General features: G+C 54.3%; 1 protein-coding gene across 4 annotated transcripts in view; it reads right to left on the minus strand.

Moving 5' to 3' along the window:
- The window catches only part of LOC147359743 (maestro heat-like repeat family member 5), a 59,312-nt gene that overhangs the window by 10,230 nt on the left and 21,398 nt on the right, over positions 1 to 27,684 (minus strand). Inside the window, exons 10-21 of one of the 4 annotated variants that reach the window (XM_086337550.1) lie at positions 27,411 to 27,557; positions 26,545 to 26,667; positions 25,403 to 25,482; positions 25,057 to 25,192; positions 23,403 to 23,498; positions 21,830 to 21,934; positions 20,208 to 20,343; positions 19,730 to 19,902; positions 14,380 to 14,529; positions 13,340 to 13,494; positions 2,325 to 2,481; positions 930 to 1,111 (exon numbers count right to left, since the gene is read on the minus strand). In XM_086337550.1, coding sequence (XP_086193676.1) covers positions 930 to 1,111; positions 2,325 to 2,481; positions 13,340 to 13,494; positions 14,380 to 14,529; positions 19,730 to 19,902; positions 20,208 to 20,343; positions 21,830 to 21,934; positions 23,403 to 23,498; positions 25,057 to 25,192; positions 25,403 to 25,482; positions 26,545 to 26,667; positions 27,411 to 27,557 — 1,640 coding nt within the window. Of the gene's footprint in view, positions 1 to 929; positions 1,112 to 2,324; positions 2,482 to 13,339; positions 13,495 to 14,373; positions 14,530 to 19,729; positions 19,903 to 20,207; positions 20,344 to 21,829; positions 21,935 to 23,402; positions 23,499 to 24,029; positions 24,470 to 25,056; positions 25,193 to 25,402; positions 25,483 to 26,544; positions 26,668 to 27,410; positions 27,558 to 27,684 lie in introns of those variants that run through there. The other 3 variants (XM_086337549.1, XM_086337547.1, XM_086337548.1) reach the window with 3 other exon arrangements.

A 27,684-nucleotide genomic window follows, 5' to 3' on the forward strand; every position in this document is an offset into this window, starting at 1 on the left:
AGGCCAGGCGGCCAGCCAGTGCCACCACCCGAGTGAGGCGTGGGGCATGGACCCTCCCGCACAAGTCCTGTCCACATGGTCAAGGTGCGGGCGTGGGGGAGGCTGACAACTGTCCACGACCTCAGAGCCAGAAGGTGTCAGGGTCGAGCACCCTGTGCAACAGCATCTGGTGGGCATCTGCCTGCAGGGCCAAGTGGTCGCTGGGCAGACACCCCTGCCATTCTATGGGCTCTAGGTCGGCAGCACACAGACACTCTGTGTGGCTTGGGGAAGCCTCTGGCTCGCTCCGAGCCTGTTTCCTCATCCGTCAAAGGGGAAGGCAATATTCGTCTCAGAATCCCCGCAGGGACCACATGTGGGTAAGATCCGGTGCGCTGTGCCGGCCCTGGGAGTCCCTGTGGGCCAGCTGCCACCGGGCATCCTGGCTGCCAGGCACCCACAGTCCAAGGAAGTGGGACACCCACCTGCCCTCCACGCTGACTGCTGGAGGCAGCCGTGTTTGGAATCACATCTGTTGGGGATCCAACTGTGTCCCCAGAAACCATCCAAGTCCTGACACCGGGTACCCAGGAACATAACCTCATTTGGGTCTTTGCAAATGGAATCAAGTTACGATGAGGTCAGGGTGGCCCTAGTTCACCAGGACTGACGTCCTCATAAGAAGAGAGCAATCGAGACAAGAGACACACGGTGAAGCTGGAGGCAGAAACTGGAGGAGGCCATCTACAAGCCGGGAGCACCCAGGAGGCGGGAAGGAGCCTCCCCTGCAGGTTTCGGAGGCGTGCGGCTCTGCCAACCTTGGATCTGGAGCGCCAGCCTCTGGCACCGCGCGAGAATACCCGCCTGCGGCTCTAAGCTGCCTGGCGGTGGAGCTCTGTCCTTCAGCCCTGGGAAGCCCGCGCACCGCCTCTCTGGGGCCCGGGCCTTACCTCTGGGGGCCGAACAGGGCGGTCTCCTGGGCCTCCTTGCCGGGCTGGGGCTCCTCGGGCAGGTTCAGCTCCAGGAGGTAGTGCGTCTGGGAGAGGAGGGCCAGGAGCAGCTCGGGAAAGGCCTCCTGCACAGCCTGCTTGAACTCGCGGGCGAACTGCAGCTCGTGCAGCGTGTTCATGGCCTGTGGGGGTGGCAGGGGACGCTGAGGGGCCGGGCTTCCCACAAAACCCACTGCCGACCTCACCTCCCTGTGCCTGCCTGCTGTCTCCGGGACCACAGCCAAGTCCCCGTGTGAGACGTACCTCTGGGGGTCGCGGCCTGCTCTCTGGACCCTGCATGCTCCCCGCCCGCCCCCTCCCATTGCCGGCCCTGCAGGTGGGTCCTCCAGCCCACCATCCCCGTCTGCTCTGCCCTCCACCCTTAGTCACTGCCTCGTGCCTGGCCCCTCCGCCCTGTGGGCTGTGCTCCCTGCAATGCCCCCAACACAGAGCCTGGCACATGCCCGTGAATGAATGCTGGGTGGGGGACACACGGTCCTGGAAGGGGGAGCTACCAGACATCAGCCCCAGGGCCTCCCACACCTGGAGAGGGGCCTTGGGTCCAGAATATTCTCAAGGTGGGGGGGATGACAAGAGGAGGGCGGGACCCAGGAAGGCCGCCCTGCTGACCCCATGCTGAGTCTGGTCTCCAACAGGGAGGTTCCGGGTCTGGGGGTGTTGAGGAGCCAGGCTGATGGAGGGCTGGCATGGAGACAGGGTGGGCTTCCCCGAGCACCGAGTGTGGCTGTCACACCCCTCGGCTGGGGGCAGCAGCTTGCCTAGGAGGCTCTGCCCACTGCTCAGGGGGCTAGGGGGTACAAGTGGGTTCTCAGCCCTGGATCAAACAGGGCTGGGGCACAGCTGCAGCCCTGTCAGAGTCCAGCCCAGGTGAGGCATGTTAGGAAACAAGCCTCCTGCTCCGGGGGCTGTGCAAGCAGGGTCTAGGCTTGTGGGGAAGGCTAGGGGGTGGGGTGGGGAGTGGGTGTGGACTTCTACAGGAGGGTGGGAGCCACTGGAGGCAGCCTACAAGACTCCTCCAGAACCCTATTATGGGGGCAGATTCACGAATCTCTCCATGCCCTTCCTCACTGCCTACACCTGGCGGGAGGGGTCCAGGGCCCTCGGTCGGGAAGTGGGGAGCTGGGCCTGGACCCAGGGTCAGCTCCCGGCTGGGGCCACCTCGGAGGCCCCCTTGTCCAGGCCAGGCTGGGCAGGCCAGGGCTTTCACAGCCTGAGTATGGGGCTCCCCCTCCCTGGGGCCTGGCACACGTGGTGGGTGCCTCACACCCATGTGTGACTGAACACACTCGAGAAGGCAGCTGGGATGGCACCTGGGGTGGTGGGGCAGAGACTCACGGCCAGGGAGCGCAGGTAGGCCTTCTTGGGCTGGGGGCTGCTGCCGCTGGTCCTAGTGGGCAGGGGCCGCTTCTGCAGCCAGCCCAGCAGCACGGCCAGCACCAGGTGGCTCACGGGTTGCTCGGCACCCAGGGCCCTCCACAATCGGAAAGCGTGGCTGCAGGCAAAGGGTGGTGTGAGGGCGGCACTGAGACTCCAGCCTGCCCAGCCTAGGTCACAGCAGCAGCCACCGTGCTCAGGGCTCAGGTGCCTGCAGTGGGGTGCCTGGGAGGAAGCCAGGCTGGTCCTGAGCTGAACCCTGGCAGGATGGGTGGGTGAGATGGGGGAGGGGCGTGAGGGCTGGGGCCTGGACAGCGGTGTGTGCGGCCCGGGGGCTGCACAGAGGTGGGGCTGGCTGCCCTGGCCCGTGGTCCCCGGTCTTCCCTCTTTCAGGCCCCTCTCATCCCAGTGGCAGACTCTGTCACCCTCCATGGCGCCTAAGTACAGTCAGGATAAGTCTAGCTGATACCCAAAGCTATCACTCTCTGACCCCTGCCCTCTGACCTCCAGCACCTGCCTGCCTTCCCTCCTCTCCTGCCTCTGGGCCTCCTCACAGGGCCTGTTCCCGCGCAGCCTTTAGGGCTTGCCATACAGTGGACGTTTCCTTCTAGGCCTGGGTTTGCTGGGGGCCACCAGCTCCCTGGGGCCTGACCTGGGCCAACTTAGGGGCCATCACTGGTGTGTGTAGGGCTTTGCAGAGTCCTTGTGCCCATTTTGCATGTGAGGAAACTGAGGACTAGAGATAAGGTGTGCCCTGATCAGGGCCCTGCCTCATAACCGGGAGCTGGTATTGGAGGTCAGGTGTGTCTAGTCCCATGGCCTTTCTGCCTGGTCTTGGGGTGTGGCCATCAGGGAAGGAGTGTAAGTGGAGATGAGGCCTGAGGTCAGCCCTTCAATCCCCGAGCTAAGAAGTCAGGGGACAGGCGGGAGCAGCCAGGAGGCTGAGCAGTAGCAGCCGGGGAGGTGTAGGGAGGGTCAGGCAAGTGTGGGCCTGGAAGCCACGTTAAGGAAGCGTTCCCAGCCCAGAAATAAGCCCACACAGACGTGCTCAACTAATTTACGACAAAGGAACTAAGAACATACAGCAGGGAAAGACAGTCTTTTCAACGAATGGTGTTGGGAAAACTGGGCAGCTTCATGCAAAATAATAAAATCGGACCTCTATCTTACCCCAAATACAAAAATTAACTCTAAATGATTGAAGACTTGCATGTAAGACCTGAAACTGTGTAACGCCTAGGAGAAAACATAGGCGGTAAGCTTTTGACGTCAGTCTTGGCAATCAGTTTTTGGATCTGACACCAAAAGCAGAGGGAACAAAAGCAAGAATCAACAAGCGACGGCATCAAACTGAAACGCTTCTGCCCGACAATGGAAACCATCAGCAAGATGAAAGGCGACATAGTAAACAGGAGGAAATATTTGCCAGTCATACTTATGAAAATGGGTTTTAATATCCAAAACATATGAAACACACACACAACTCAATTTCAAAAATAAACAAAAGCTCCCCACGCCGTCCAATTAAAAAATGGGCAGAGGATTTGAACAGACACTTCTCCAAAGAAGGTATACGGATGGCCAACAGGTCCATGAAAAGATGCTCTGCGTCTCTCATCATCAAGGACACGGGAATCAAAACCACAGTGAGCTGTCAGCTCACACCTGTTATCAAGGCGGCGGGGAATAATGAGTGCTGGCCAGGATGTGGAGGAAATAGAACCCTCACACTCTATTGGTGGAAATGTAAATTGGTGCAGCCATTATGGAAAACAGTATGAAGATTCATCAAAGCGCTAAAAATCGGACCACCACATGGCCTCACTTATGCGAATTTATATGAAGAATATGAAAACACTAATTTGAAAAGATATGTGAGCCCCCATGTTCATAGCAGCATTATTTATAATTGCCAAGACATGGAGAAGAAATAATTGCCCATCAACAGACACACGCAGGCTGTTGTTGTTCAGATGCTAAGTCATGTCCAAGTCTTTTGCAACCCCTTGGACTGTAGCCTGCCAAACTCCTCTGCCATGGGATTACCCAGGCAATAATACCGGAGAGCGTTGCTATTTCCTTCTCCAGGGGATCTTCCCTGACCAGGGATTGAACCCACGTCTCCTGCATCAACAGGCAGATTCTTTTCCACTGAGCTACCTGGGAAGCCCTATATGTGTGTATGTGTATGTGTGTGCATAAAATGAAATATCATTCAGCCATAAGAAAGAAGGAAATCTTGCCATTTGAGATAACGCGTATCAGCCTTGAGGGTATTATGTTCAGTGAAATAAATCAGAGACAGGAAGACCAATACCACATGATCTTGCTTATACATGGAATCTAAATGAAACCAAAATCCAACCCAAAGAAACAAAACCCAAGCTCCTCTCTACAGAGAACAGGTTGGGGGCTGCTAGAGGTGAGGAGTCGGAGGTACGCGAAATGGGGAAGTAAACCACAGGGACGTAATACAGTGCAGGGCGACTGCAACGGTCAGCATTGTCCTGCGTATTTCCAGCTTCTGCCACGTTACAAGTTCTCGTCACAAGGACAGAGATCTGTAACTAGGAATGATGACGACTAGACTTACTGTGGGGATCGTTTCACACTCCCGCCCCCAACAAAAAAGAAATGAGAAAGAGCTCCTAGGGGGTGAGAGTGGTTGACATGAACACATAGAAGAACCTGAAAGCTTATCAGAAAGTGACAGAAGCTAACCTAAAAAGGCTGCACAGGATGATTCCAGCTCTATGACATCCTGGGAAAGGCAAAACCATGGAGACTGTCAAAAGATCAGAGGTTGCCAGGGGTTTAGAGGAGGGAGGGATGAACAGACAGCGCAGGGGGCGGGGGCCACGAAGCTATTCTGTTTGATACTATGATAGTCAATACCTGTCATTGCGCATTTGTCCCATAGAATGTACATCCCCAAGAGCGGGCTGTAATGTAAACTATAGACCTGTTAATAATAATATAGCAATATTGGTTTATCAAGTGTAATAAGCCTACCACACTGAGGCAAGATGTTACCAAGAAAAGAGCCTGGCAGGAGAGGGAAGTAGATGGGAACTTTGCAACTTCTGCTGAATTTTTCTGTAAATCTAAAACAGCTCCAAAAAAAAGTCTATTTAAAAAAAAAAAAAGTGGAAAGAGACATACAATACAATCCTAAAGAAAGAAGAACTGATGTTACTAGATTTAGGTTAGATACAGAATCTAGACCTAAAAATCTACATTAATATAAGGCCAGTGAAAAAAGTCTTCAAAGACTATATGCATCGTGATGCTCTTTATATAAATTATAGAAACTGCAAATAAAATGTTTTAGGAATGTGTTTGGATGAAACACAGTATATAAAATGAAAGAAGAAGAATGGAGACCCTTGGGTGGGTGAGCAGGGGATGGAGCCAGTGCGGGCGGGCAGCCTGGTCCTCAGGCGCAGCTCGTAACCAGGGCCCCGGCTTCTGTCCCGACGAGGGCCTCCCAGGTGTGCATCTGATTGCCGAGAAGAATCCCTGTTCTACCTAAAGAACTAAATTAAAGAAAGCCGGCCACACCCAGAGCCAGGGTGGGTGAGCCAGGGTGACAAAGCAAGGGTTACTCCCGGTCCAGCTCCGAGGGCCGGTCCAATAAAACGGTCGCCCTAGGGTGGGCGAGGAAAAAGAGAACGAGGAAGCTTGGCGATGATTCTGAAGTTTACGGAGAAAGGCAAAGGGCCACGAATGGCCAGGACAGCCTCGCAGGAGGAGGAGGAGGAGGGGGCGGGGGAGGAGGAGGAAGGAGAGGCTTTCTGGCTCAGGGAGGTGAATCGTTCTAAAGTTGTAGGAATGAGAACGTTGGGTGCTGGCCTGGCCCAGGCAGCAGTGCCGGGCAGAGAGCCTGAGGGCAGGGCCCTGCACATGGCCCTCAGCTGGGCGGTCGGCGGGATGAATGAGAAAGGCAAAGCCCAGGGCTTTTTTTTTGCCTGGCCATGTGACATGTGGGATGGTAGTTCCTCGAAGACAGATTGAGGGCCCCCTGAATTGGGAGAGCAGTCTTAACCACTGCACCACCAGGGAAGTTCCCACACTCTAGAACTTTTATAAGGTAACGTCTGAGAATAAATGATGGACCTGGGAACTCCTCTTCATGAAAGGACCTAGTGAGGGAGAGACAGGAAAACTGCAAAGTGGAGAAGATATGTAATATAATAATCAACAGAGCCCTTGTACCCAGATTACGTAAAGAATTCCTAGAAATTGATAAGAAAAAGAGGGACAACCCAACAGAAAAATCTGTAGGATACTTGAACAGGCATCCCAAAGAAGATGCCCCAATGGCCAAAAATTGCATGAAAAGATGTACAATCTCATTATTTAATCAGAAAACTGAAAATTAACATGGAAATATGATTAATACCACTCACCAGACTGACTAAAAGTTTGATGGTTGGCTAAAAGATTGATGTTAAGTGTCAGTGAAGACGTGGAGTAACAGGAACTACATACATAAAAATACTGTGGGTGTGAGAGGTGGTTTAAACATGTTGGGAGTATCTTGCATCGTGAGATAGCATATTGAAAAGCAGAGACATTACTTTGCCAACAAAGGTCTGTCTAGTCAAGGCTACGGTTTTTCCAGTGGTCATGTATGGATGTGAGAGTTGGACTGTGAAGAAAGCTGAGCGCCGAAGAATTGATGCTTTTGAACTGTGGTGTTGGAGAAGACTCTTGAGAGTCCCTTGGACTGCAAGGAGATCCAACCAGTCCATTCTGAAGGAGATCAGCCCTGGGTGTTCTTTGGAAGGGATGATGCTAAAGCTGAAACTCCAGTACTTTGGCCACCTCATGAGAAGAGCTGACTCATTGGAAAAGACTCTGATACTGGGAGGGATTGGGGTCAGGAGGAAAAGGGGATGACAGAGGATGAGATGGCTGGATGGCATCACTGACTTGATGGACATGAGTTTGAGTGAACTCCAGGAGATGGTGATGGACAGGGAGGCCTGGTGTGCTGTGATTCATGGGGTCGCAAAGAGTTGGACACAACTGAGCAACTGAACTGAACTGAACTGAGGTGAGTAACATGACTGCACAGGGAAATTGAGTGTGGGTGTGTCTTAGGACACACGTATTTGCAGCTTCACAGCAGTGTTAAGCACAGACCCAAACTCAAACGTCCATCCACACTACAGGGGTAACTGGTGTTTACCAAGATGGGACAAGACACAGCAACTCAAAGTGAATGAACTCCAACTGTGTGTAACATAACGGGATGAATCTTAAACACACAATGTTGAGGGAAAAAAAACAGACAACAAAAGACTACTGGAAGGGCATGAATCACACACTTCTGTTGACACTTTTAGGACACACCACCGTTATTTCATGTGCTCCTAAGAAAGGGAAGCTATCCAAGACGGGAGTCTAATAGGGACCCCATCACAAAGGCGGGACCCCATGGGCTGTGTGTACACGGTGAGCGGGGTAAAACAAGAGAAGATAAAGAGCCTGTCCTGCAGGAAGAAATAGCGAGAAGACCCGGTGCTTGCTCAGCCTGTGAAGGGAAGAAGGAGGGTGCGCCTGAGAATCTGAACCACGAAACCTACACAGGGCTCTGAACTCACACCACCAGTGTGGCCCCCCCAAAAACCCTCCAGCAGGGACTTTAAAATTTGCACTGGTCTCCGGCTGAGAGTCCCCCCAGGTGACTGAGAACCCCCCACCCCCGTCAGCCCAGGTGAAGGTGCCGTCAGTATAAAATGTGCTTCCACGGCATAGATGTTGACGTGTGAAAAATGTGCTTCTTAGCACTGAGGAAACAAGATATAAATTCCAGTATGGGTAAAACTGATCTATAGACCTGAGCAGCTGAGAGAAGTGGCTGCCGGGGTCCCCTCGCCTCTCAAAATGTCCTTGAGAAACCATACAGCGAGAAGAAAAGTGAAGCTACTCCACACCACGGTGTGCCGTGAGGGGCGCTGCGAGCAGGAGAGAGCTATGCCAGCCCCGCCCGCAGTGCCTCATTCTCTCACCCACCCCTGCTCCTCCACAAAGCTCTGCGGCAGATAAAGGCAGGGTGAGAGAAACCCTGGAGAGGAGAGGAGACGGGAGCTGCTCACAGGGCTCGGAGCCGATCTAAATCATCTTCAGGAAGACGAGGTCCATCTTAAGTCTGAGACTACGAAACAACAAAAAGAAGGAGAATAAGTAAACCAAAGCATGGATCCCAGGAAAGGGACCGAAAAGGATGCTCATCTGAAGGGCAGCCTCCGAGACACGCAGCTTTGGGGAGGAAAGAAAGGGCAGAAAAGAAAGACGTACCCTTTGAAACCGGTTAGTGAAAGGTAAAGGTGTGAAATAGGAAAAATTCACAGACCTGCACGAGAAAAAGAGCACCCCCGAAAGTGGAGGACACACAACCCTCCCACCTACCACCAAAACTAAAAATCTGCTAAGTTATCTGGTCTTTGTTATGCTGACAGAAGAGGGTGCCATTGAACTTGAAATCCTACAAAACACTCCAATAGTGTTTTATATTGGAGAGGGCAATGGCACCCCACTCCAGTACTCTTGCCTGGAGAATCCCATGGACGGAGGAGCCTGGTGGGCTGCAGTCCATGGGGTCGCTAGAGTTGGACACGACTGAGCGACTTCACTTTCACTTTTCACTTTCATGCATTGGAGAAGGAAATGGCAACCCACTCCAGTGTTCTTGCCTGGAGAATCCCAGGGACGGGGGAGCCTGGTGGGCTGCCGTCTATGGGGTCGCACAGAGTTGGACACGACTAAAGCGACTTAGCAGCAGCAGCAGCAGTGTTGTATACAAACAGGAGAAAAATTAACAGATTCACAGAGTTATTGCAACCCTTCCCTGGAAAACAGAAAACACAGATCCAATAAGAAAATTCCTCCCCTGATAATCATGATGCAGAAAAAAAGTGTAAGACAACACCTCTCCTGCAGGTCGATATACTCAAGCAAGCATTTAAAGACATGAAAAACCACCTTGAATTATAAATTCAAAAAGGACCAAGAAACACCCTCTAATAAGAAAGGAAAAAAAGAGTTGACTGAACTCAGAAGTGAATAAAAATTATAAGGTGCTCAAGAGAGATACAACTCGAGTGAAAATTTAGAAAGGAACATTGAGGAAGAGTAGAGAGACCACCAAGACAATAAAGATGAATTTAAGAGAAGCTCTAATGGTCACAGAAAAAGAAGCGGAAATGGAAGACAGGCAAGGAAAGAACAGCATGTGAATCTCTGGAGTCTCTGAAAAAGGAAAAAAACAATGGGACGGAACCAATATTTAAAATTATAACCAAGAGAGAAGTGGGCGAGGGAGACTAAGAGGCAGAAACTTTCAGCTACAAAATAAGTCATGGGGATGGAATGTACAGGGTGGGGGATACAGTCAGTGATAAGGTAATGGCTTTGCAGGCTGACAGCATTTTGAAAAGTACAGAAGCACAGAATCAGCATGCTGTGCATCAGGAACTGGCGCAGTGTGGCAGGTCAGGGAGAAGGCACTGGCACCCACCCACTCCAGCACTCTCGCCTGGAAAACCCCATGGGTGGAGGAGCCTGGTGGGCTGCAGTCCATGGGGTCGCTAAGAGTCAGACACGACTGAGCGACTTCACTTTCACTTTTCACTGTCATGCACTGGAGAAGGAAATGGCAACCCACTCCAGTGTTCTTGCCTGGAGAATCCCAGGGACGGGGGAGCCTGGTGGGCTGCCGTCTATGGGGTCGCACAGAGTCGAACACGACTGAAGCGCCTTAGCAGCAGCAGTATACTTCAAAACAAACAAACTCACAGAAAGAGAGACCAGAGGTGAGGGGTGGGGATGGGGGAATCAGATGAAGGTGGTCAAAAGGACTTCCAGTTATAAAGAAGACGAGGGGCGCCACGTACAGCATGATTAATGAACACCGCTGCGTGTTATACGTGGAAGTTACAAAGAAAGGAAAGCTAAGAGTTCTCATCACAAGGAAAAATACTTTTTTTTCTTTTGTATCTATATGAGATGATGAATGTTCACTAAATTACTGTGGTAATCATTTCATGATATATGTAAGTCAAATCATTATCCTGTACACCTTAAACTTAACCAGTGCTGTATGTCCAATTATGTCTCAATAAACCAGAAGAGAAAAATTACAACCTAGAGAACTTTCTAGAAACGTAGAGACTTAAATCTACATATTCAAAAGACTTATCAGGTACCTGAGAAAATGTACACAGAATGGTCTAATCTAGACATTTCTTAGTAAAATTGTTGAATTTCAAAGATAAAGAAAACAATTTCCAAAGTCTCCAGGCCAAAAGATAACTTATAAAGACAACAAAACAAAACCAAACAAAACAACTGTCGTGGGGCTTTTCAAAAACAAAGCAAGGCAACAACTGAGCAGCACTAAAAAAAATTACTTAGAGACTTCCCGGGCAGTCCAGTGGTTAAGACTCCATGCTCCCAAAGCAGGGGGCTTGGGTTCAATCCTTGCAGGAGCTAGGATCCCGCATTCTGCATGGTGTGGCCAAAAAAAAAAAAACCACCAAAAAACAAAAGTTAATAAAAGAAAATGTGAACCAAGGATTTTATATTCAGCCAAGCCACCTTTCAAGTAAACAACTTTCAACATAAAAGAAGCTAGGGCTTTCTGAATCCACGAGCCTTCTTGAGGAAACTGTCAGAGCATTAACTTTGTCAAGCTAAGGGATGGCCTAGACTCTCTGGCAAAGGACTTAGGGTGTGTGTGTGTACTCTCTAGAAACCAGTGTGGGAGGAGTACAGTGCAAATTTTGACAAAGCACTGTGCAAATGAAAACACAGCTGGATGGGGATGAATAATCTCACTGGTTGTTCCACGGGCATGGCTGGGAGTTTCAGGATATCAGCAAAAATGGCTAAGCCAGACGTTAAAAAGTTAACAAGGGAGTAAGGACACTAAAGTAGGTGAGGATACAAAGGTAACAATTAGAACAAAATTACAACTCTTCCTAAATAAAAAAACAGCCAAAGATCAAAGAATACGCATCTCATGGAAGAATATGTAGCAAATAAAACACAGGCAATTACAAAATATTATGACAGAACTGAGATTTGACACGTCAGTCGTATCAATAAATGTGAATGGACTTAGCTCATCTATTAAAATAAAAAGATTTTCAACCTGATCATAGGTCAAGACGGAACTGTGTGCTGTATATACGATGACACCTAAAACAGATGAATTCTGAAAGGTTAAATGAAAGCACAGACAAATGAATACTGGGCAAATGGGGGAAAACAGGGAAGTGGGGGACGTGATTCTGGTAACAAAATGGAATTCAAGCCCTTCAGGCATTAACTGTGACAAGGCAGGGCACTTTTTACTGCTGAAAGTCACGATCCATAAAGAAGATGTAACACTTATGAATATGTATACACCAAATAACATGACAACCTTATGAAGTATTAATAAAAACCACAGGAGATGGAAGGATACATAGATAGAAGCGTATTAATAACAGGAAACTTTAACACACCACTCTCAGTACAAGACAGATCAAATAGACACAGGTTAAGTAAGGAGGTAGACCTAAGCAACAGAATCGATAAAGTAAATCTTTATAGCAAGTCCTATACCTGATAATAGAAAAAAAAAAAAAAAAAACAACACCCTTTCAGGTGCCCATAGAATATTCACAAAAATTGTTTAAAAGATCAGTAAATTACATAAACCAGAAATATTTGATGACATTCTCTGATCACAATGCAATAAAACTAGACATTGCTAATAAAAACTAAAAGTCCCTTCCACATGAAAATTAGAAATCTTCCTGGAAAACAGGGTCCTGGGAGCTGGGAGCTGGTGAGCGTTCTCTTCTGGTGGCTTCCGATTTTTCAGGGGTTGGAAGCAAGGTCGGTGGCCGAGTGTGAGGCGGGGGCAGAGGTGCTGGGGCTGAGGGGAGGGGAGGGGTGGGGAAATGTGGTTTCTGGGCCGCCCCGAGGGCTCCGTGGAGATGCGTGGCTGGCAATTTAGGGGTGGCGGCACGCTTTCCGGCACTTGCTGCACGGGTGCAGGTGTGAAGCAGACGGAGCCAGTTGAGTTTTGCAAGCTGAGTGTGACAAAGGGGCCAAAGGGCTTGGGGTGTGCTCAAGGGGGTTCCTTTGACACCAGAAGGTAGGTTCTATGCTGGCAAGGAGGGAGGTGAGGACAGGGGAGGGGCCATGAGCAGTGAACATGGAGGTCCCGGAGGGCAGAGGCTCACTGGTCGGGGGGTGGGTACCAGATGGAGTGAGGCGGGAGGGGGTCAGGCCAGGGGACAGATGCTTGAAACCGAAGGTGGCTGAGCCGAGGCTACGACTGTGGGAGGGGGAGGCTGAGGGAGATGGGAGAGGAGGTCCCGGTGTTGAGGCATCAGGGTGAACGAAAGATGCTGGCGTCCCCAAGATCAAGCCAGTGGGAGTGAGCGAGAGGGTGTCGGCGACCAGGAGCTACAACCTCAAGGTTCCAGGAGTGACCCAGGGCAGGTGCGTGGTGGCTGGGTAAGCAGGTGGTATAGACTGAAGACCTGGGATTCAGAACTGGGATTTTAGAGATAAAGTACTGTCTCCAGGCTCAGGGGCCGGGGGACTGTGGTGCCACTGGGATGTGGGGGCAGGGTGAGGGTCCCTGGAGGAACAAGAAGGGTAGAGAGGGTTTGGTGTTAACAGGGGTCTTGCCGGAAGCAGCCAGGATCCCGGGCTCCTCTCTGCCAGGTGATGGGTGGTGGTGGCTGGGTGGGGTGTTTTATGGGGTCACCGAGAGAAGGGACGGTGTGTGGTGCCTCCCCAGGGATGGCCCCAGGAGGGGCACAGTAAATGAACAGATAAGTACTCCTTCGGGGCTTGCAGCCCTGTTCATGGGCAAGCAGGAGGGCAGGCAGGGTGCAGAAGTCCTGCCCTTTGCCTGGGGGAGGATGGACGGTGGGCACTGGGGTGGGGAGGGAAGGAGGGCTGAGCACCTGTCCAGCGGAATGGAGAAGTCCAGGAAGGCGGCCACCAGCTCGGAGGTGTGGTTCCGGGCCAGCAGGGTGATAGCCTGCAGGGCATTTTCCTTGGCTTGGGGAATGCGGACGGAGCAGAGCTGCAGGTGGATGGCCCGGCCCAGGCTGGCAACCTGTGCGGGGAGGAAGAGTATGGGGAGAGGGCTGGTCTGGGCAGGGGGCCAGACCCCACCCCGGGGAGCCTGAACGGGGAGGGAGGAGCTGCCCTGATGGGCATGGAGCCCCTTCAGGTAGAGTGCTCTCCTGAGGGGGACACACAGCCCTGCCCTGGGGGCTCTAAGAGGGAGGTCTGACGGGGGAGGCTCTTCTCTGCCCTGGACACGAGTCAGAAGGGGACCCCAGGGCTGGGGGACAAGCACCATCTGTGCAGCATTTGGGGTCATCCAAGTCTGTCCAAACATTGCCCAATTGCTGAAGGTTCAGACACACCCAGGGGCTAGAGCCTCTAGCCCGTCTTGGGGCTGGGGGGACATAGGGTGTCTGCCTTATGTTCAGATGACGTCGTGTCCTGGTCATCACTTTGGTACCTGCTGCTCTGATGTCTGGCAGGCCCCTCCCCTTCCGCTTTTGGGTTTCATTACTCATCCATTCATGCCTGGTTCCGAGAGCACCCCCCTGAGACATCAGTCATCTTCTATCTGGGAGTGCCCCCAGGGCCCTGCGTTGCTCCTCCTCATCAGTCTGGAGTCAGATCCAGAGCTCCTGGAGGGTCTGGGCTGGGCCTTCCTCCCCCCAACTCCCATCCTATCCCTGTTTCATCAGCCCATGTCTGCCCCAGACCCTGCAAACAGCCCCCAGGGCCCCGGACACCTGTGTGGGCCATTCTGTCCTGCATTCACTCACCCATCAGAGGGTGGGGCCTGGGTCTCCCCCTCAGGCCCAAGCTTGCGGATGCCGCCTGGGACCCGCGGCTCTAGCCCCTGGGTGCTGATGCTGGGTCTGCCCCCCTGCCCTCTGCCCCGTCATGGTGGACCCTCTGGGGGCCCCACTACCCTCACAGTCTCCAGCTTGGCCCCGTGCTCCTGGATGGCAGTGAGCAGCATGTCAGCGGCCGCCTGCACGCGGAAAGGGCTGGCGGAGCCCAGGCCATCGATGGCCGTCCAGATGAGGTCGGTCAGCTCTGCCATCGTGAGATGCTTCATGACCTCCTGTAGCGGTGGGAGGGAGGCACCGTCACCACGGTCCCTGGTGCTGGGCGCCCGCCTGCTTGGCTGCACTCATACCCCATCCCAATGCTCAGGCTCCCCAAGTCTCCAAGCACTGCCAGATGCCTGAGCCCCATGCCTCTGGGGCCCCAGCAAGAGCACCCATCTTGCAGTGTGCTCTCCTGCACGTCTCTCAGAGCCAGCCACAGCCCAGGGGCAGGAAGAGAGGGTGTGATGACCAGCAGAGGGGCGGGGACATGGTGCTCTTCTTCACTAGGCCTCAGGGCTGTTCTGGGGCACGCCTGACCTGGCCAGCCTTGACCTTTCTCTTCCTCTGCCCAGTCATCACCTCATCTGTTAGCCTCCGCCCAGGCAGCTACTCCCTACTCCCCTCCTCACAGAGCTTTAATCAAGAGCAACTCAACTTCAGATCTTCAAAGGACCTTCAGGGTCACCTTCACCAAGCCCCAGGCCTGGGAAGGCAGGTGAGCTGCCCTCATTCACGGCGCCCGGGAGGGCTAGGCAGGGCCAGGCTGGGTCCAGAACCCAGGGCTCCCATGCCCTAGCAGGGCTTGCCAGGGAGCCTGACTCTGCTTGCTGCCCACATTCTCCTGGGAGGGGGCGTCCAGTGGGGTGGGTGTCACCTCCTACCCCAGACCCTGAGCCGCTCTGGAGGGATGAGGGTACTCTCAGGGAATGCAAGGTCAGGGGGTGGGATCCCTGCTCCACAGCCTCAGACCACAGTCTCCAAGAGGGAGACTGCCCAGGTGGAACCTTCTGGAAAGACTTAGAGCAGTGCTGCTCAATATGGTAGCCACCAGCCATACCCAGCTGTTTAAATTTAATTACGAAAAATTCAAGGAATCCCTGGTGATCCAGTGGTTAGGACTCTGCACGTTCACCGCCTAGGGTGTAGGATTGGGAACTAATCGTACGTAGCTCAAGCTACGTGGTGAGCCCATAAAAGAAAATGAAGCAAAATTTAAAATTCAGTTCGTCAGCTGCACCAGCCACTTTTTTTTTTTTTTTACTTTGGCTGTACTCGCTTGGCTTGAGGGATCTTAGTCCCCTGACCAGGGACTGAGCCTGGGGCCCAGCAGAGAAAGCACTGTGCTCTGACCTCTGGATGTCCAGGGCACTCCCTGCACTGCTACATTTCAAGAGCTCAATCGTCACACAGGGACAGTGGCCACATGTACAGTGCAGATACAGACACTTCATCGTTCTAGAAAGTTTCCCACAGGGACAGCTCTGACTCTGAGCAACTGGTAACCAAAGGAAGACGGAATGCTGGTGGTGAAGTCATACTTGGGAAGGCTGACGGAACACTAAGGCTTGCGAAGATGGTCAGATGATAAAATGTTCCTGGGCATGTCAGAGTATTTGTTGAGATGTCTGACAGTCTGTTAGGATGTTTGCATGTACATTAGATATAAAAATATATGAATGTTAGAATATTTATTATTAACAGAATCTTACTGTTCTAAAATTTTGGTAGTGTTTGTGAGAATGTTAGTTTACCAGTTATTGATTAGGAGGTGAGGATAATTTTAATGGCATATTTGTTCAGTTCAGCTCAGTCTCTCAGTCATGTCTGACTCTTTGTGACTCCATGGACTGCAGCACACCAGGCTTCCCTGTCCATCACCAACTCCCAGAGCTTGCTCAAATTCATGTCCATCAAGTTGGTGATGCCATCCAAACATCTCATTCTCTGTTGTCCCCTTCTCCTCCTGCCCTCAATCTTTCCCAGCATCAGGGTCTTTTCTAGTGAGTCAGTTCTTTGCATCACGTGGCCAAAGTCTTGGAGCTTCAACATCAGTCCTTCCAATGAATATTCAGGACTGATTTCCTTTAGGATTGATTGGTTTGATCTTGCTGTTCAAGGGACTCTCAAAGTCTTCTCCAACACCACAGTTCAAAAGCATTAATTGTTCAGCCCTCAGCTTTCTTTAGGGACTTCCCTGGTGGCTCAGACAGTAAAGTGTCTGCCTACAATGCAGGAGACCCAGGTCCGATCCCTGGGTCAGGAAGATCCTCTGGAGAAGGAAATGGCAACCCACTCCAGTACTCTTGCCTGGAAAATCCCATGGACGGAGGAGCGTGGTAGGCTACAGGGGTGGCAAAGAGTTGGACACAACTGAGCGACTTCACTTTCACTTTCAGCTTTCTTTATGGTCCAACTCTCACATGCATACGTGACTACTGGAAAAGCCATAGCTTGGACTAGACGGACCTTTGTCGGTAAAGTAATGTCTCTGCTTCACAATATGCTGTCTAGGTTTGTCATAGCTTTTCTTCCAAGGAGCAAGCATCTTTTAATTTCATGGCTGCAGTCACCATGTGCAGTGACTTTGGAGCCCAAGAAAATGAAGTCTGTCACTGTTTCCATTGTTTCCCCATCTATTTGCCATGAAGTGATGGGACTGGATGCCATGATCTTCGTTTTCTGAATGTTGAGCTTTAAGCCAGCTTTTTCTCCTCTTTCACTTTCATCAAGAGGCTCTTTAGTTCCTCTTCACTTTCTGCCATAAGGGAGGTGTCATCTGCATATCATTATTGATATTTATCCCTGCAATCTTGATTCCAGCTTATGCTTCATCCAGTCGGGCATTTCACAAGATGTACTCTGCATATAAGTTAAATAAGAGAAGACAATATACAGCCTTGACGTACTTCTTTCCCAATTTGGAACCAGTCCATTGTTCCATGTCCGGTTCTAACTGTTGCTTCTTGACTGGCATACAGGCATACTTGTAGCTAAAAGTAACTTTTTGTGTTAGAATATTAGAGTACTATATAAATCTGGTTAGATCATTTGTTTTAAGATTGCATTTAAAATTGTTTGCTAAAATGGTAAACTTTGGTTAAAGTTCTAGTATTAGAATGTTTTTGAAGAAATTCAATCTGGAATGATGGTTAGACTCTCAGAATCCCAGAATACTACAATCTCAGGTTTGCTAAGTACTTGTGAATATTTTATTTTAGCCCAGGGCATGAAAAAATGTGAGCTGGAGGTGGCAGTGACGGTGGTTCTGTGGTTATGGTGGTGGTGTTAGTCATGGTGGTGGTGGTGGTGGTGATGGGGATGGGGATGGTGCTGCTGTTAGTGATGGTGATGGTAGTGATGGTGATGGTAGTGATGGTGGTGGTGGTGGTGATGGGGATGGGGATGGTGCTGCTGTTAGTGATGGTGGCAGTGATGGTGATGGTAGTGATGGTGGTAGTGATGGTGGTTCTGTGGTTATGGTGGTGGTGTTAGTCACGGTGGTGGTGGTGGTAGTGATGGTGGTGGTGATGGGGATGGGGATGGTGCTGCTGTTAGTGATGGTGATGGTAGTGATGGTGGTGGTGTTAGTGGTGGTGGTGGTGGTGGTGTTGTTAGTGGTGGTGGTGATGATGGTGGTGATGGTGATGGTAGTGATGGTGGTGGTGTTAGTGGTGGTGGTGGTGATGGTAGTGGTGATGGTGATGGTAGTGCTGGTGGTGGTGGTGTTGTTAGTGGTGGTGATGATGGTGGTGATGGTGATGGTAGTGGTGGTGGTGCTGTTAGTGATGGTGGTGTTGGTAGGGATGGTGGTGACAGGAATGCTGTTGGAGGTGGTGGTGAAGGTGGAGATGGCTCATGGTAGTGATGAAGTTATAGTGTTTATAAGACCACATGGGGAATTCAGGACAGACTTGGGACAAGAACCCAGGTCTGTTCTCCAGCCCAAACCTTCTCAGAACCATCATCCCTTGGTCAGCAGACCCTCCCATCCTCTCCCCTTTCTGTGCTCTGTCCATCACTGCTTCCTGTTCAGAAGCTGAGCTGAGTGCCCCGTCCCTGTGTGCTGGGGGCCATGCAGAGTGGGGCAGACTGCTCTTCCCAGGTCCTGAACCCTATGTTCCTAGTCACTCTGTCCACTTGAGAACCCCAGTGCTCCAGGACCCCTTAACTCCTGGGCGCCTCTGAGCTGGCCCTTGGGAACCCTCCCTCCAGCCCTGTCTCTTCCCCTAGTCCAGGTCCTCAGGTGTAAACAGAAGCCCTGCCTGGTTTCCCCATCCTGGCCCTGGACAACTGATGCACTGGCTCCAGGGCTTTAAGTTTTTCCCTGCTAAACTTTTCCGGATTGGCCTCAGTGGGCTGACAGCCACTACAGCTGCAGAGAGCACAGTTCTGGACTCAGACAGGGCTGGATTCAAAACCCACTGGGCACCTACTAGCCAGGTACTGCCCCTTCATCATTCGGTTCAACCTGACTCCACTGAATGGGTGTTTACTGAAGCCTGGTTCTACCACCAGAGCCTGTGCTGCGCCCAGGTGGGACTCCACTTCTGGCCTGGAGGTCTAATGGGGAGACTGACAGGCACACCCCATACAGGGGTCTTCATTAGTCATAGGTTCAACAGCAAGAGGGGCCACCATAGAGGAGACATCATGAACTGATCACTCCAAACATGAGGCTCTAGGAAACTCGGCCAGTCCAGCCAATGCCAGCATCCAGCCCACACCCGGGATCCCAGCCTCGCTCATCTTCAGAAAAGGCACAGTTCACACAGATATGGATGGTCCCAGAGACTCGGGATCTCACTGAGATGACGAAAGGGAGCCAGGGAGCTGCTGGACACCCCAAGCCACTGACTAAGGAGGGCCTGCAGGAGGTCAGATGACAGCCGAAGAGGGGAGACATGCTATGCCTTCAAAGGAGGAGGTTTGGCTCTCAGAGGGTGGGGAGAAACCTCGGGCAAGTGAGGAAATCGAGGCTGTATCTGCAGAGGGTCACCGAGAAGGACACTGTTCAGTGCCTCAGAGGACGCCCACCTTGGGAGCTAGCCAGCCAGCGCCGTCTATTAGGAATTCCTGGCGGCTGGAACTTCATTGGCATCACTCTGCCCATTTCACGAGGAAGACTGAGGCTCAGACAGAAGGAGCTTGTTCAAGATTGCACAGCCGTGAGAGACAGAGCTGGGACTCAAGCCTGCGCTGCTGACTCCAGCATCTATCTCCAGCCCCTCCTCCCCCAACTCCTCGTTCCCAGGAGACATGGTCCTCCAAAGCTCTAGTTAATCACCAGAGATGCAGGTGAGATCCTGGCCTCAGTTTTAATATTCACACCCTGGCCCCAGGGGGAGCCCCGGGAGAGGGTTAGTGGTAGGGGTCGGAGCAGAGCATGGCCACATCCCCCCACCCAGATCTGCCCAGGATTCTAAAGGCTTTGACCTTGATGACTTGGGAGCTGCCGGGGTGCAAGATGTGGTCCTTCAAGAGTGCCACCTCCCGGGGGCTGGGGGGAGCAGCCTCCTGGTCCCCGCTGCTCCAGAGCAGGGCTCCTTCCTTGCTGGCCTGGGGAGGCTCCTGGGGGGCTGGTGCTTGCTCCTGTGAAGCTTCTCCTCCTGGTCAGGGATGGGATGGGGCAGGGGTGAGGGTGGGCAAAGGCAGGCTTGTGGTCTAGGGCGGGACCTGCAGTGGGTGCAGTGGGGTCATCTGAAGTCAGGGTCATGCCTGGGTCCAAGTTTAGGGTGGGGAGTCAGTGGGTCTGCAGGTCAGGACAAAGCCATGACTGTGCTGACGGCTGAGGTTAGAGTCTGGGTCTGGGGGAGGTCTGGGGGGAGTTGGGTTCAGGAGTGCTGGCATGGGTTGGGCTGAGGCTGTGGCTGTGGTGGGAGCAGGTCCTCCGTGGGGACCCTCAGAGGCTCACTTCTCTGGTGCAAGAGGAGCTTGTAGAGATGGCCCAGCCCTTCCAGGCTGGAGCACTGGGTAGTCTTGTCCGGGTCCTGGCACAGAATCCCCAGCATGCCCACCAGCTGCCCAATCCGTTTGAAGTCCTCTTTGGGCTGTAGTGAGAGTGCAGAGAACCACTTATGCAGATCCTAGCAGCCACGCACTCACCCCAGCACGGCTGGCGTCGGAAAGGATCCCTTCAAACTCTATGCAGGACCGGGATTCAGGTCTGGACAAAATGTTTCTGTTTAGTTGCTCAGTTGTGTCCTACTCTTTTGCGACCCCATGGACTGGAGCCCGCCAGGCTCTTCTGTCCCTGGGATTTCCCAGGCAAGAATACAGAAGTGAGTTACCATTTCCTTCTCCAGGGGGTCTTCCTGACCCAGGGATCGAACCTGTGTCTCCTGCATTGGCAGGCAGATTCTTTACCACTGAGCCACTGGGGAAACTCCCCAGCCAAAATGTTAGGGGATGCCAAAAAAGCTCAGGACACAACAGAAAACTATCTTAATGCAATATTTATCAAAATCAAAGTGAATGCTAAAAAATCTGTCATGAAAACGTTCCAAAATTTTAAATAAAGACAGGATCTGAGCTTGCATATCCATGACCTTGCCTCACTCACCTCACCCTAATCCCAGCCCTGGTTCTAATAAAGCTTTATTCACAACAGGTGGCCAGCCCAAGGGCCAACGTTTGCTGATTTGTTTAAAACATCCCATTAAAATATTTATCTCTCTTGCAGAGTGTTTTGGCGCCTCCACAAGTGTGCCCTAGGCAAGTGCCTGACTTGCCTCTCCCAGACCAGTCTTACGTTGCAGAAGTTGATTTTGAGTAAACGGAAGACCCTTTGAACCCCTGCAGAGGGGTCCTCCTCACCAAAGGAGTGCTGGAGCTTGCCTGGAACACTGGAAGCTTGCCTTTGGCAGAATGTGGCCGTTTCCCAGCCGCCCGCCTGCCTGTCCACCTTCATTAGAAAGGCACGCCCGTCAGGCACCAGGCCGAGGAAGTAATTTCATCTCCCTGTGAGTCTCCCTGAGGAATCGATGCTGATTTTGGCTGATAAATGCAGAACCACTCACTCCCTGAATGCGTGCTGATGTTCACTCAACCCAAGGGCGTTAGTGACAGATGGCGGTTAAGCTGTGATCCGTGAAACGATGGGGATGGTGATGGACGAGGGCAGAGGGACAGTGGCTGCTCCGCGCAGAGCTGCCTGCCCTAGTCTGGGGCAGGGCGGCACTCTCACAGTCTCCCATCTGACGCCCACTGTGTCCCTCCGAGGAGGACTCCTTTCCTCCCACTGCCCTGAGAGACAGGCTCAGGGTGGATAACCTGCCTGAGGCTTCAAGCTGTGTTGGCAAAAGCCCAGTGTCCTGGGTCAGGCATCAGGGAGCCTGGGTTCAGCCTTCAGCTGGGGCCCCCCAACCCCCAACTCCGGCTGTTTCCTTGTGTGTGAGGAGGAGGAGTGCCTGGCCAGGCCACAGGGGACTCGGGGATCCTGCCTGTCCTGGGGGCAGGGACCCCATGCGCCTTGGCAGCTTGGGGAGAAGGGCGGCTTGGCGGGTGTGGGCCTCGGGCCGGAGAGATGGTACTCACGTCTAGGTAGAAGTTGTGGCTCAGGAATTTGAGGAGGGCCATGCAGCTGTGGACAGCCCGTTGCCGCTCGTGGGCCTTCTCCGACTCCAGCCAGACGTACAGGTGCTGCAGGTGGTGGGGGAAGGGAGGGGAGCGGCCGCTGAGACCCCAGCTCCCTACAGGCCCCGCCCCCAGCCCGGACCGCACCCTAAGCCACACCCACTCAAGGCCAGGCCACACCCTCAGCTCAGGTCCCTCCCAGTCCCAGCCCCAAGCTCGGTCCGCCACTCGCCCTATCCAGCCTTCCTCCTCTCTTTTCACTGCCTCGGCTAATCCCTCTGCTCCAGGCCAGCGTTGCTACCCAAGTGAAAGTGAAAGTGAAGTCGCTCAGTCGTACCCGACTCTTGGCGACCCCATGGACAGTAGCCTGCACCAAGCTCCTCCGTCCATGGGATTTCAAGGCAAGAGTACTGGAGTGGGTTGCCATTTCCTTCTCCAGGGAATCTTCCCAACCCAGGGATCGAACCCAGGTCTCTCGCATTGTAGACAGACAATTTACCGTCTGAACCACCAAGCAAAAGGAGGTGTTAATTCTTTCTCTTGTAGCTGACACGCCCCTCCTGCTGAAAGTCTTTTGAGGCGCCAGGTTCTTAACCCGTTTCTCTGCAATGTATATCTTTCCAGAACAATGCTTTTCTGTGCACACCATAAAGGCACAGAGTTACAAAGAAATACAAACGCGTACTGAGACAGGTTGAACACTTCTTAAGCCGCATTTGAGCCTCTTTGTTACGGATTGGACGATCTGACGCTGCGTGAGGATGAAGAGCTGGGAGACTCTGTGACTCGGTTGTGTCCTGTGACGTTTTCTCCTGGCCGGGCTCACACACCCCACCCTGACGTCCATCTGTGCACCCCAGGTCAGCAGTCCCTGCAGCAGTCCCCTCAGCTCCACTGGGCCCCGAGCCTGAGATGGCCTGGCCCCTGCTGACCTAACCTCACTCTGACCCACTGCCCCCACCTCTGCGCCCACCCCAGGCTCCAGCCATGCAGAACCTCCCTCCATTCCGGCCCAGTGTGCTCGCTGGGGTTGCTCAGCTTTGCTCCTGTGTGCCCTCTGCCCCGGGGCCCTCTCTGCCCCTCCTCTGCAGAGGCCTGCTGGCCCTGACCCCCACCCTCCCAGCAGAGGCAGCCTCCCCTGTCTGGGCCTCCCCTGACTCTGTTGGCTTCTCTCCCTCCTATCAGGGAAGGACTCTGGAGGGCAGTGACGGAGTGGGGGTGGTAGGCTTGGGAGACGCCCTCAAAGCAGGGAACCTGCTGCAGGGGCAGTTCTCTCAGTGGGAAGGAGGGCAGGTCCCTCCAGGGCAGGGCCACGGCCTCTTCCCTCACCAACTCGCTTTGCTGTGGCCTACCTGGCCCACTTGCCACCAGGCTGTGCTCACTGCACCTGCCCGCCCCACTTGTCCTAAACCACGGTGATCTCTAGAGACGGACAGCCCTCGTCTAGACCAGTCCCAAGCCTGGCTCAGGCCCTGCGTCCTCTGCCCCCCCCCCCCAACCGCCATCCCCTCCCCGCACTACCCTGCGCCCTCACCGACAGCAGGAAGTGCAGCTCCTCGGCTGTGGGGTTCTGCATGATAAAGGTCTGCAGCATCTGCTCCAGTGCCCCCGCGGTCTCCTTGTAGAGGGTCTGTGTGGGGCATGGAGCAGGTCAGGGGGCAGCTGAGCCCCAGGGCCAGAGGGATGGTTGAGGCCTCCTGGGGGCCTGTGTGTGTCAGCCTCTCGGGGCCCGCTCCCTGCACGCTCCCCAGGATGGGCTGCACACCAGCGAGCTCACATCATGCCCAGGAAGGGCCCCCTAGGACCCGCACTGGGCAGCCGTGGAGCATGGGTGGTCTGGGGCCTGCCCCAGGGCACAGGATTCTCAGTGGCCGAGAAGATTCACGAGTGTGTAATCCGCTCAAGACCTGGCCCGGAAGGCTCTCGTGTCTACTTGAATGCTCTGCCATTGCCATCTTGAAATTCTCAAAAAAGGTTTAAACAAAGGCCCCTCATTTTCATTTTGCACTGGTCCTGCAAACACAGGAGACCCTCAATCTTGGCCGCTTGGCGAGTCAGGCTTGCCCAGGGAGGGAAGGGCCACAGGGAGTATCCACTGGAGGAGAGCCCTGTGGCTCTGGCCGTCATCTCTCTGGGGGCCACTTCAGCTCGATGAGCCTACCTTTGTCACCTGAGAACTGGGCTGGAGCCAGACCCCTGTCAGGGTGGACGTGGACACAGGGTGAGAAGGAACAGGAAGCCCCAGCCCCGCGCCTGGCTCCTGGCTGCACTCGCTGAGGGTCTGGCCATGGGGTCATCACGTGGTAACCCGGGCACCCTGGACTCCCACAGGGTTGGAGTCTAGGCAGACATCCCCCTTCTGGAGAGCCACTGCAGTAGTGTCGCCCTGGGTCTAGGGGGCCCCTCACTGTCACCCACACCCAAGCTGCCTGTCTGCCGGCTCCATCCTGGACTCAGCCTGGGGAGGTGGCCTGAAGAGCCTGGTCCGGGGGCATGGGGCGGAGATCAGCCCTGCCTCTCCCTCCCGACACCTCCACTTCTCTGAGCTGGTTCCCTCCGCTCTCTGGACGGGTCACTGCTGGGAAGCTGAGCTAACGCAGATGGGGGTGGGCCTGGCGCCCGGCGGGCGCTCAGCACCGGCTGCCTGCCCTTTGCAGTGGGCGGGGCGCCTGGCGGGGCGCGGCCGCTTGAGGCTGCACGCGCCCCCCGGTGGCGGCTGCCCGCAATGGCCGGCATCTCCCCGCAGTGCGGCTTCCCTTGCACAGAACTTGAGGGTGGGCGGCCGGCCAGGGCCGTGGAGCGCACATCAGAGCTCCTTCTTGCAGCCACTAGCGCGGGCAGGACCAGACCAGCTGCAGTAGCGGCGTGGGTGACACTGAGCTGCACGCTCTCAGTGCCGGCAAGAGGCAGGGAGGCCACCCATTCTATGTACAGAGCGCTGCTTTGCCCCACACGTGGGACATCCAGGGTTTCCTTTCAGCCTCAGTGCTAAGTGGCACTAGCTCTTGGATCATCATCCCCTTTTTACAGGTGGGCTCAGAACAGTTAAAAGAAACACCCCCAGCCCTGGCCTACGGTGCGAGGCGGGTGCCTCAGCGGCCCCCTCCCAACCCTAGAGCAGTACGTGGGACTGGACATTCTTCCCCGGGGGCCCCCCTCCGGAAGGGGTGCAGGTGCCAGCCTCGCACCTGTATGTTGGGCGGCTCCAGAAAGAGGCAGGTGTGTTTCTCCAGGACCTCCAGCAGCGGCAGGGACATCACGCTGCGGAGGCTGATGGACAGAAGCCGAGATTTCTTCTCCAGGTCCAGCTGTGGCCTCAGCTTACTGTGGGGACAAGTCAGGGAGGGCGGGGGCCTCTGTAAGACAGCCAGCCGCCTCCCACGGTGGCCTGCGCTGGCTCAGGTCCCTGGCCCTGCCCAGGAGGGCCTTGAAGCCTGATGTCTCCCACCTCGCTGTCCTGAGGGGCGCCAAGCCTGAGCTGTGAGGCTGATGGTGGATGCTGAGCAAGGCACTGCGTGGGGCCGGGGAGCCTACCAGAGACTGGAGATGATGCGAATGGTCTGCTGGCGAGTCGGGGTGCACAGCGTGTCCTGGGGCTCCTTCTCCATCAGAAGCTGCAAATCCCAGGTGAAGGCTGTCTTTCCACATACCTGGGCCTGTCCCCTGACACCAAGTCTCCTTCCCGCCTAAAGGCCTGGGTGCCCAGCACCCCTCTAACCTGCAGGATTCTGCTTCTGCTCTGGATCTGCACAGGGGGGCCTCTGTGATCTGACCCCCCCACATCCCCCTGCCACCTCAGACAATTAGAACATAGACTTTAGAATCAGATGGATCATGCCTGAATCCTAGCTACCCACACATGAGCTCGCATGACCCTGGGCACACCTCCAAACTGCTCTGAGCTTCGTGCATTCACAAGTAACATGATGCCGTTGCCCTTGTGTTAGGTGGGAAGCAAGGCATGCAAAGCAGTGTGTCTGGGTCACAGGAGGGGCTCAGAAAATGCGCCTGTTATTTTTGTTATTGCTGCTGCTAAGTCACTTCAGTCGTGTCCGACTCTGTATGACCCCATAGTCGGCAGCCCACCAGGCTCCCCCGTCCCTGGGATTTTCCAGGCAAGAACACTGGAGTGGGTTGCCATTGCCTTCTCCAATGCATGAAAGTGAAAAGTGAAAGTGAAGTTGCTCAGTCGTGTACAACTCTTCGTGACCCCATGGACTGCAGCCCACCAGGCTCCTCCGCCCATGGGATTTTCCAGGCAAGAGTATTGGAGTGCGGTGCCATTGCCTTCTCCTTGCTACTGCATAATTATTTATCACTTGTGAGTTTCCTCCACTATCCCACAGGTTCTGCGAGGCCCAAACCCCTAGTAACTGGTGGTGCAAGCTAGGTCAGTATTGGCAGAATGGATGGACGGTGCTGGGCTTCCTGGGTCTCAGCCACATCAGCTGTGCAGTGGATGTCCTTGGCCAGCTCAGGGTCACTGTAGGGAGCGAGTCACTTGAGGGCTGTGGATGTGCTTCCAGGTGTGAAAGCCTACGAGGGGCTTGTCCACGCTCTAGAAGTCCAGCTGGCCCATCTCTCCCACTGGTGTCTCTCGTGAGTGCTGCTGTTTGAGGGGGGTGCCTGGTCCATCCCTGGGGAGCCCTTCCCCTGCCCAAGGACCTTGCACTCACCATCAGACACTCGAGGAGCTCGGACACCTGCGAGAACTCGTAGCTTTGGGCACCCTCGTTGCGGTTGATGGCCCCCACCAGCATGGGTATGGCCGTGAGGAAGCTCTGCTTCAGGGTCTCGTCCTGGGGTCGGACAGTGGAGCAAGGGGGCAGGTCGGGGAGTGGAAGTACCAGAGGGGTGGGAGAGCAGGAGGGCCACTGTCACAGGTGGTGGCAGGGCCACTGCCGATGGGGGAGACAGCAGAGAACTCCGGCCGGGGCTGCACAGGCTCCGGGATGGGGGCGACCCATGTGATTTTTTTTTTTAACAATGTGAATAGTTGATGATGCTTAAGCATCAGGAGGTGCTGTAAGAAGCCCAGTGTCCAGCTTCTCATGATATGCGGCTACCCCAGGCCCAAAGGATCAAGTGTGCGGTGGCCTCACAGGGCTGCCTGGCCCCTCACTGTTCCCGGGGTGCAGGGTCAGGGGGCTGTCATCATGGGGCATCCAGTTCCCCCAAGTGAGAACCCAGGGCTTGCTTTCTGGGGGAGGCAGAGGGCTGGGATCCTCATGAAAACCCATGAAGCACTAGGTGGGAAGGAAGGCCAGGCCCACGTTGGGGTGGGGTGGGGAGGTGGGCTCTGGGGCCCTGGGAGGTCTAATCCTGACCCCGCTCTGGTGGGCTCCCGGGCCCTGGGAGGTCTAATCCTGACCCCGCTCTGGTGGGCTCCGGGGCCCTGGGAGGTCTAATCCTGACCCCGCTCTGGTGGGCTCCGGGGCCCTGGGAGGTCTAATCCTGACCCCGCTCTGGTGGGCTCCGGGGCCCTGGGAGGTCTAATCCTGACCCCGCTCTGGTGGGCTCTGGAGTGGGCCGGGGGTCGTACCCAGGAGCTGTAGTGGAAGAAGAAGATCATCCGGGACAGGACGTTGTCCACCCACGGCAGGATCTGGGCCTTGGCCTTGTCTGCCATCTGGCCGTAGGCGAGGAGGATGGTGCTGCTCGCCCACTTCCACCGCAGGTCCCCCGAGTTCTGGGCACAGTGGGGTGGGGGCGGGGCAGGTCAGGCGCATGGGGGCCCTGCTGAGCCTTCCCCTGGGGGTGTGGTGACGGGAGGTACCCCAGCCACTAGCGGGGTCCTGGAGGCAGGGCGGACCTCA

This window comes from Bos grunniens, chromosome 14, assembly GCF_055505025.1.
Source record: "Bos grunniens cultivar Pamir isolate PY7600 chromosome 14, Bosgru_T2T1.0, whole genome shotgun sequence".
NCBI classification, from domain to species: Eukaryota; Metazoa; Chordata; class Mammalia; order Artiodactyla; family Bovidae; genus Bos; species Bos grunniens.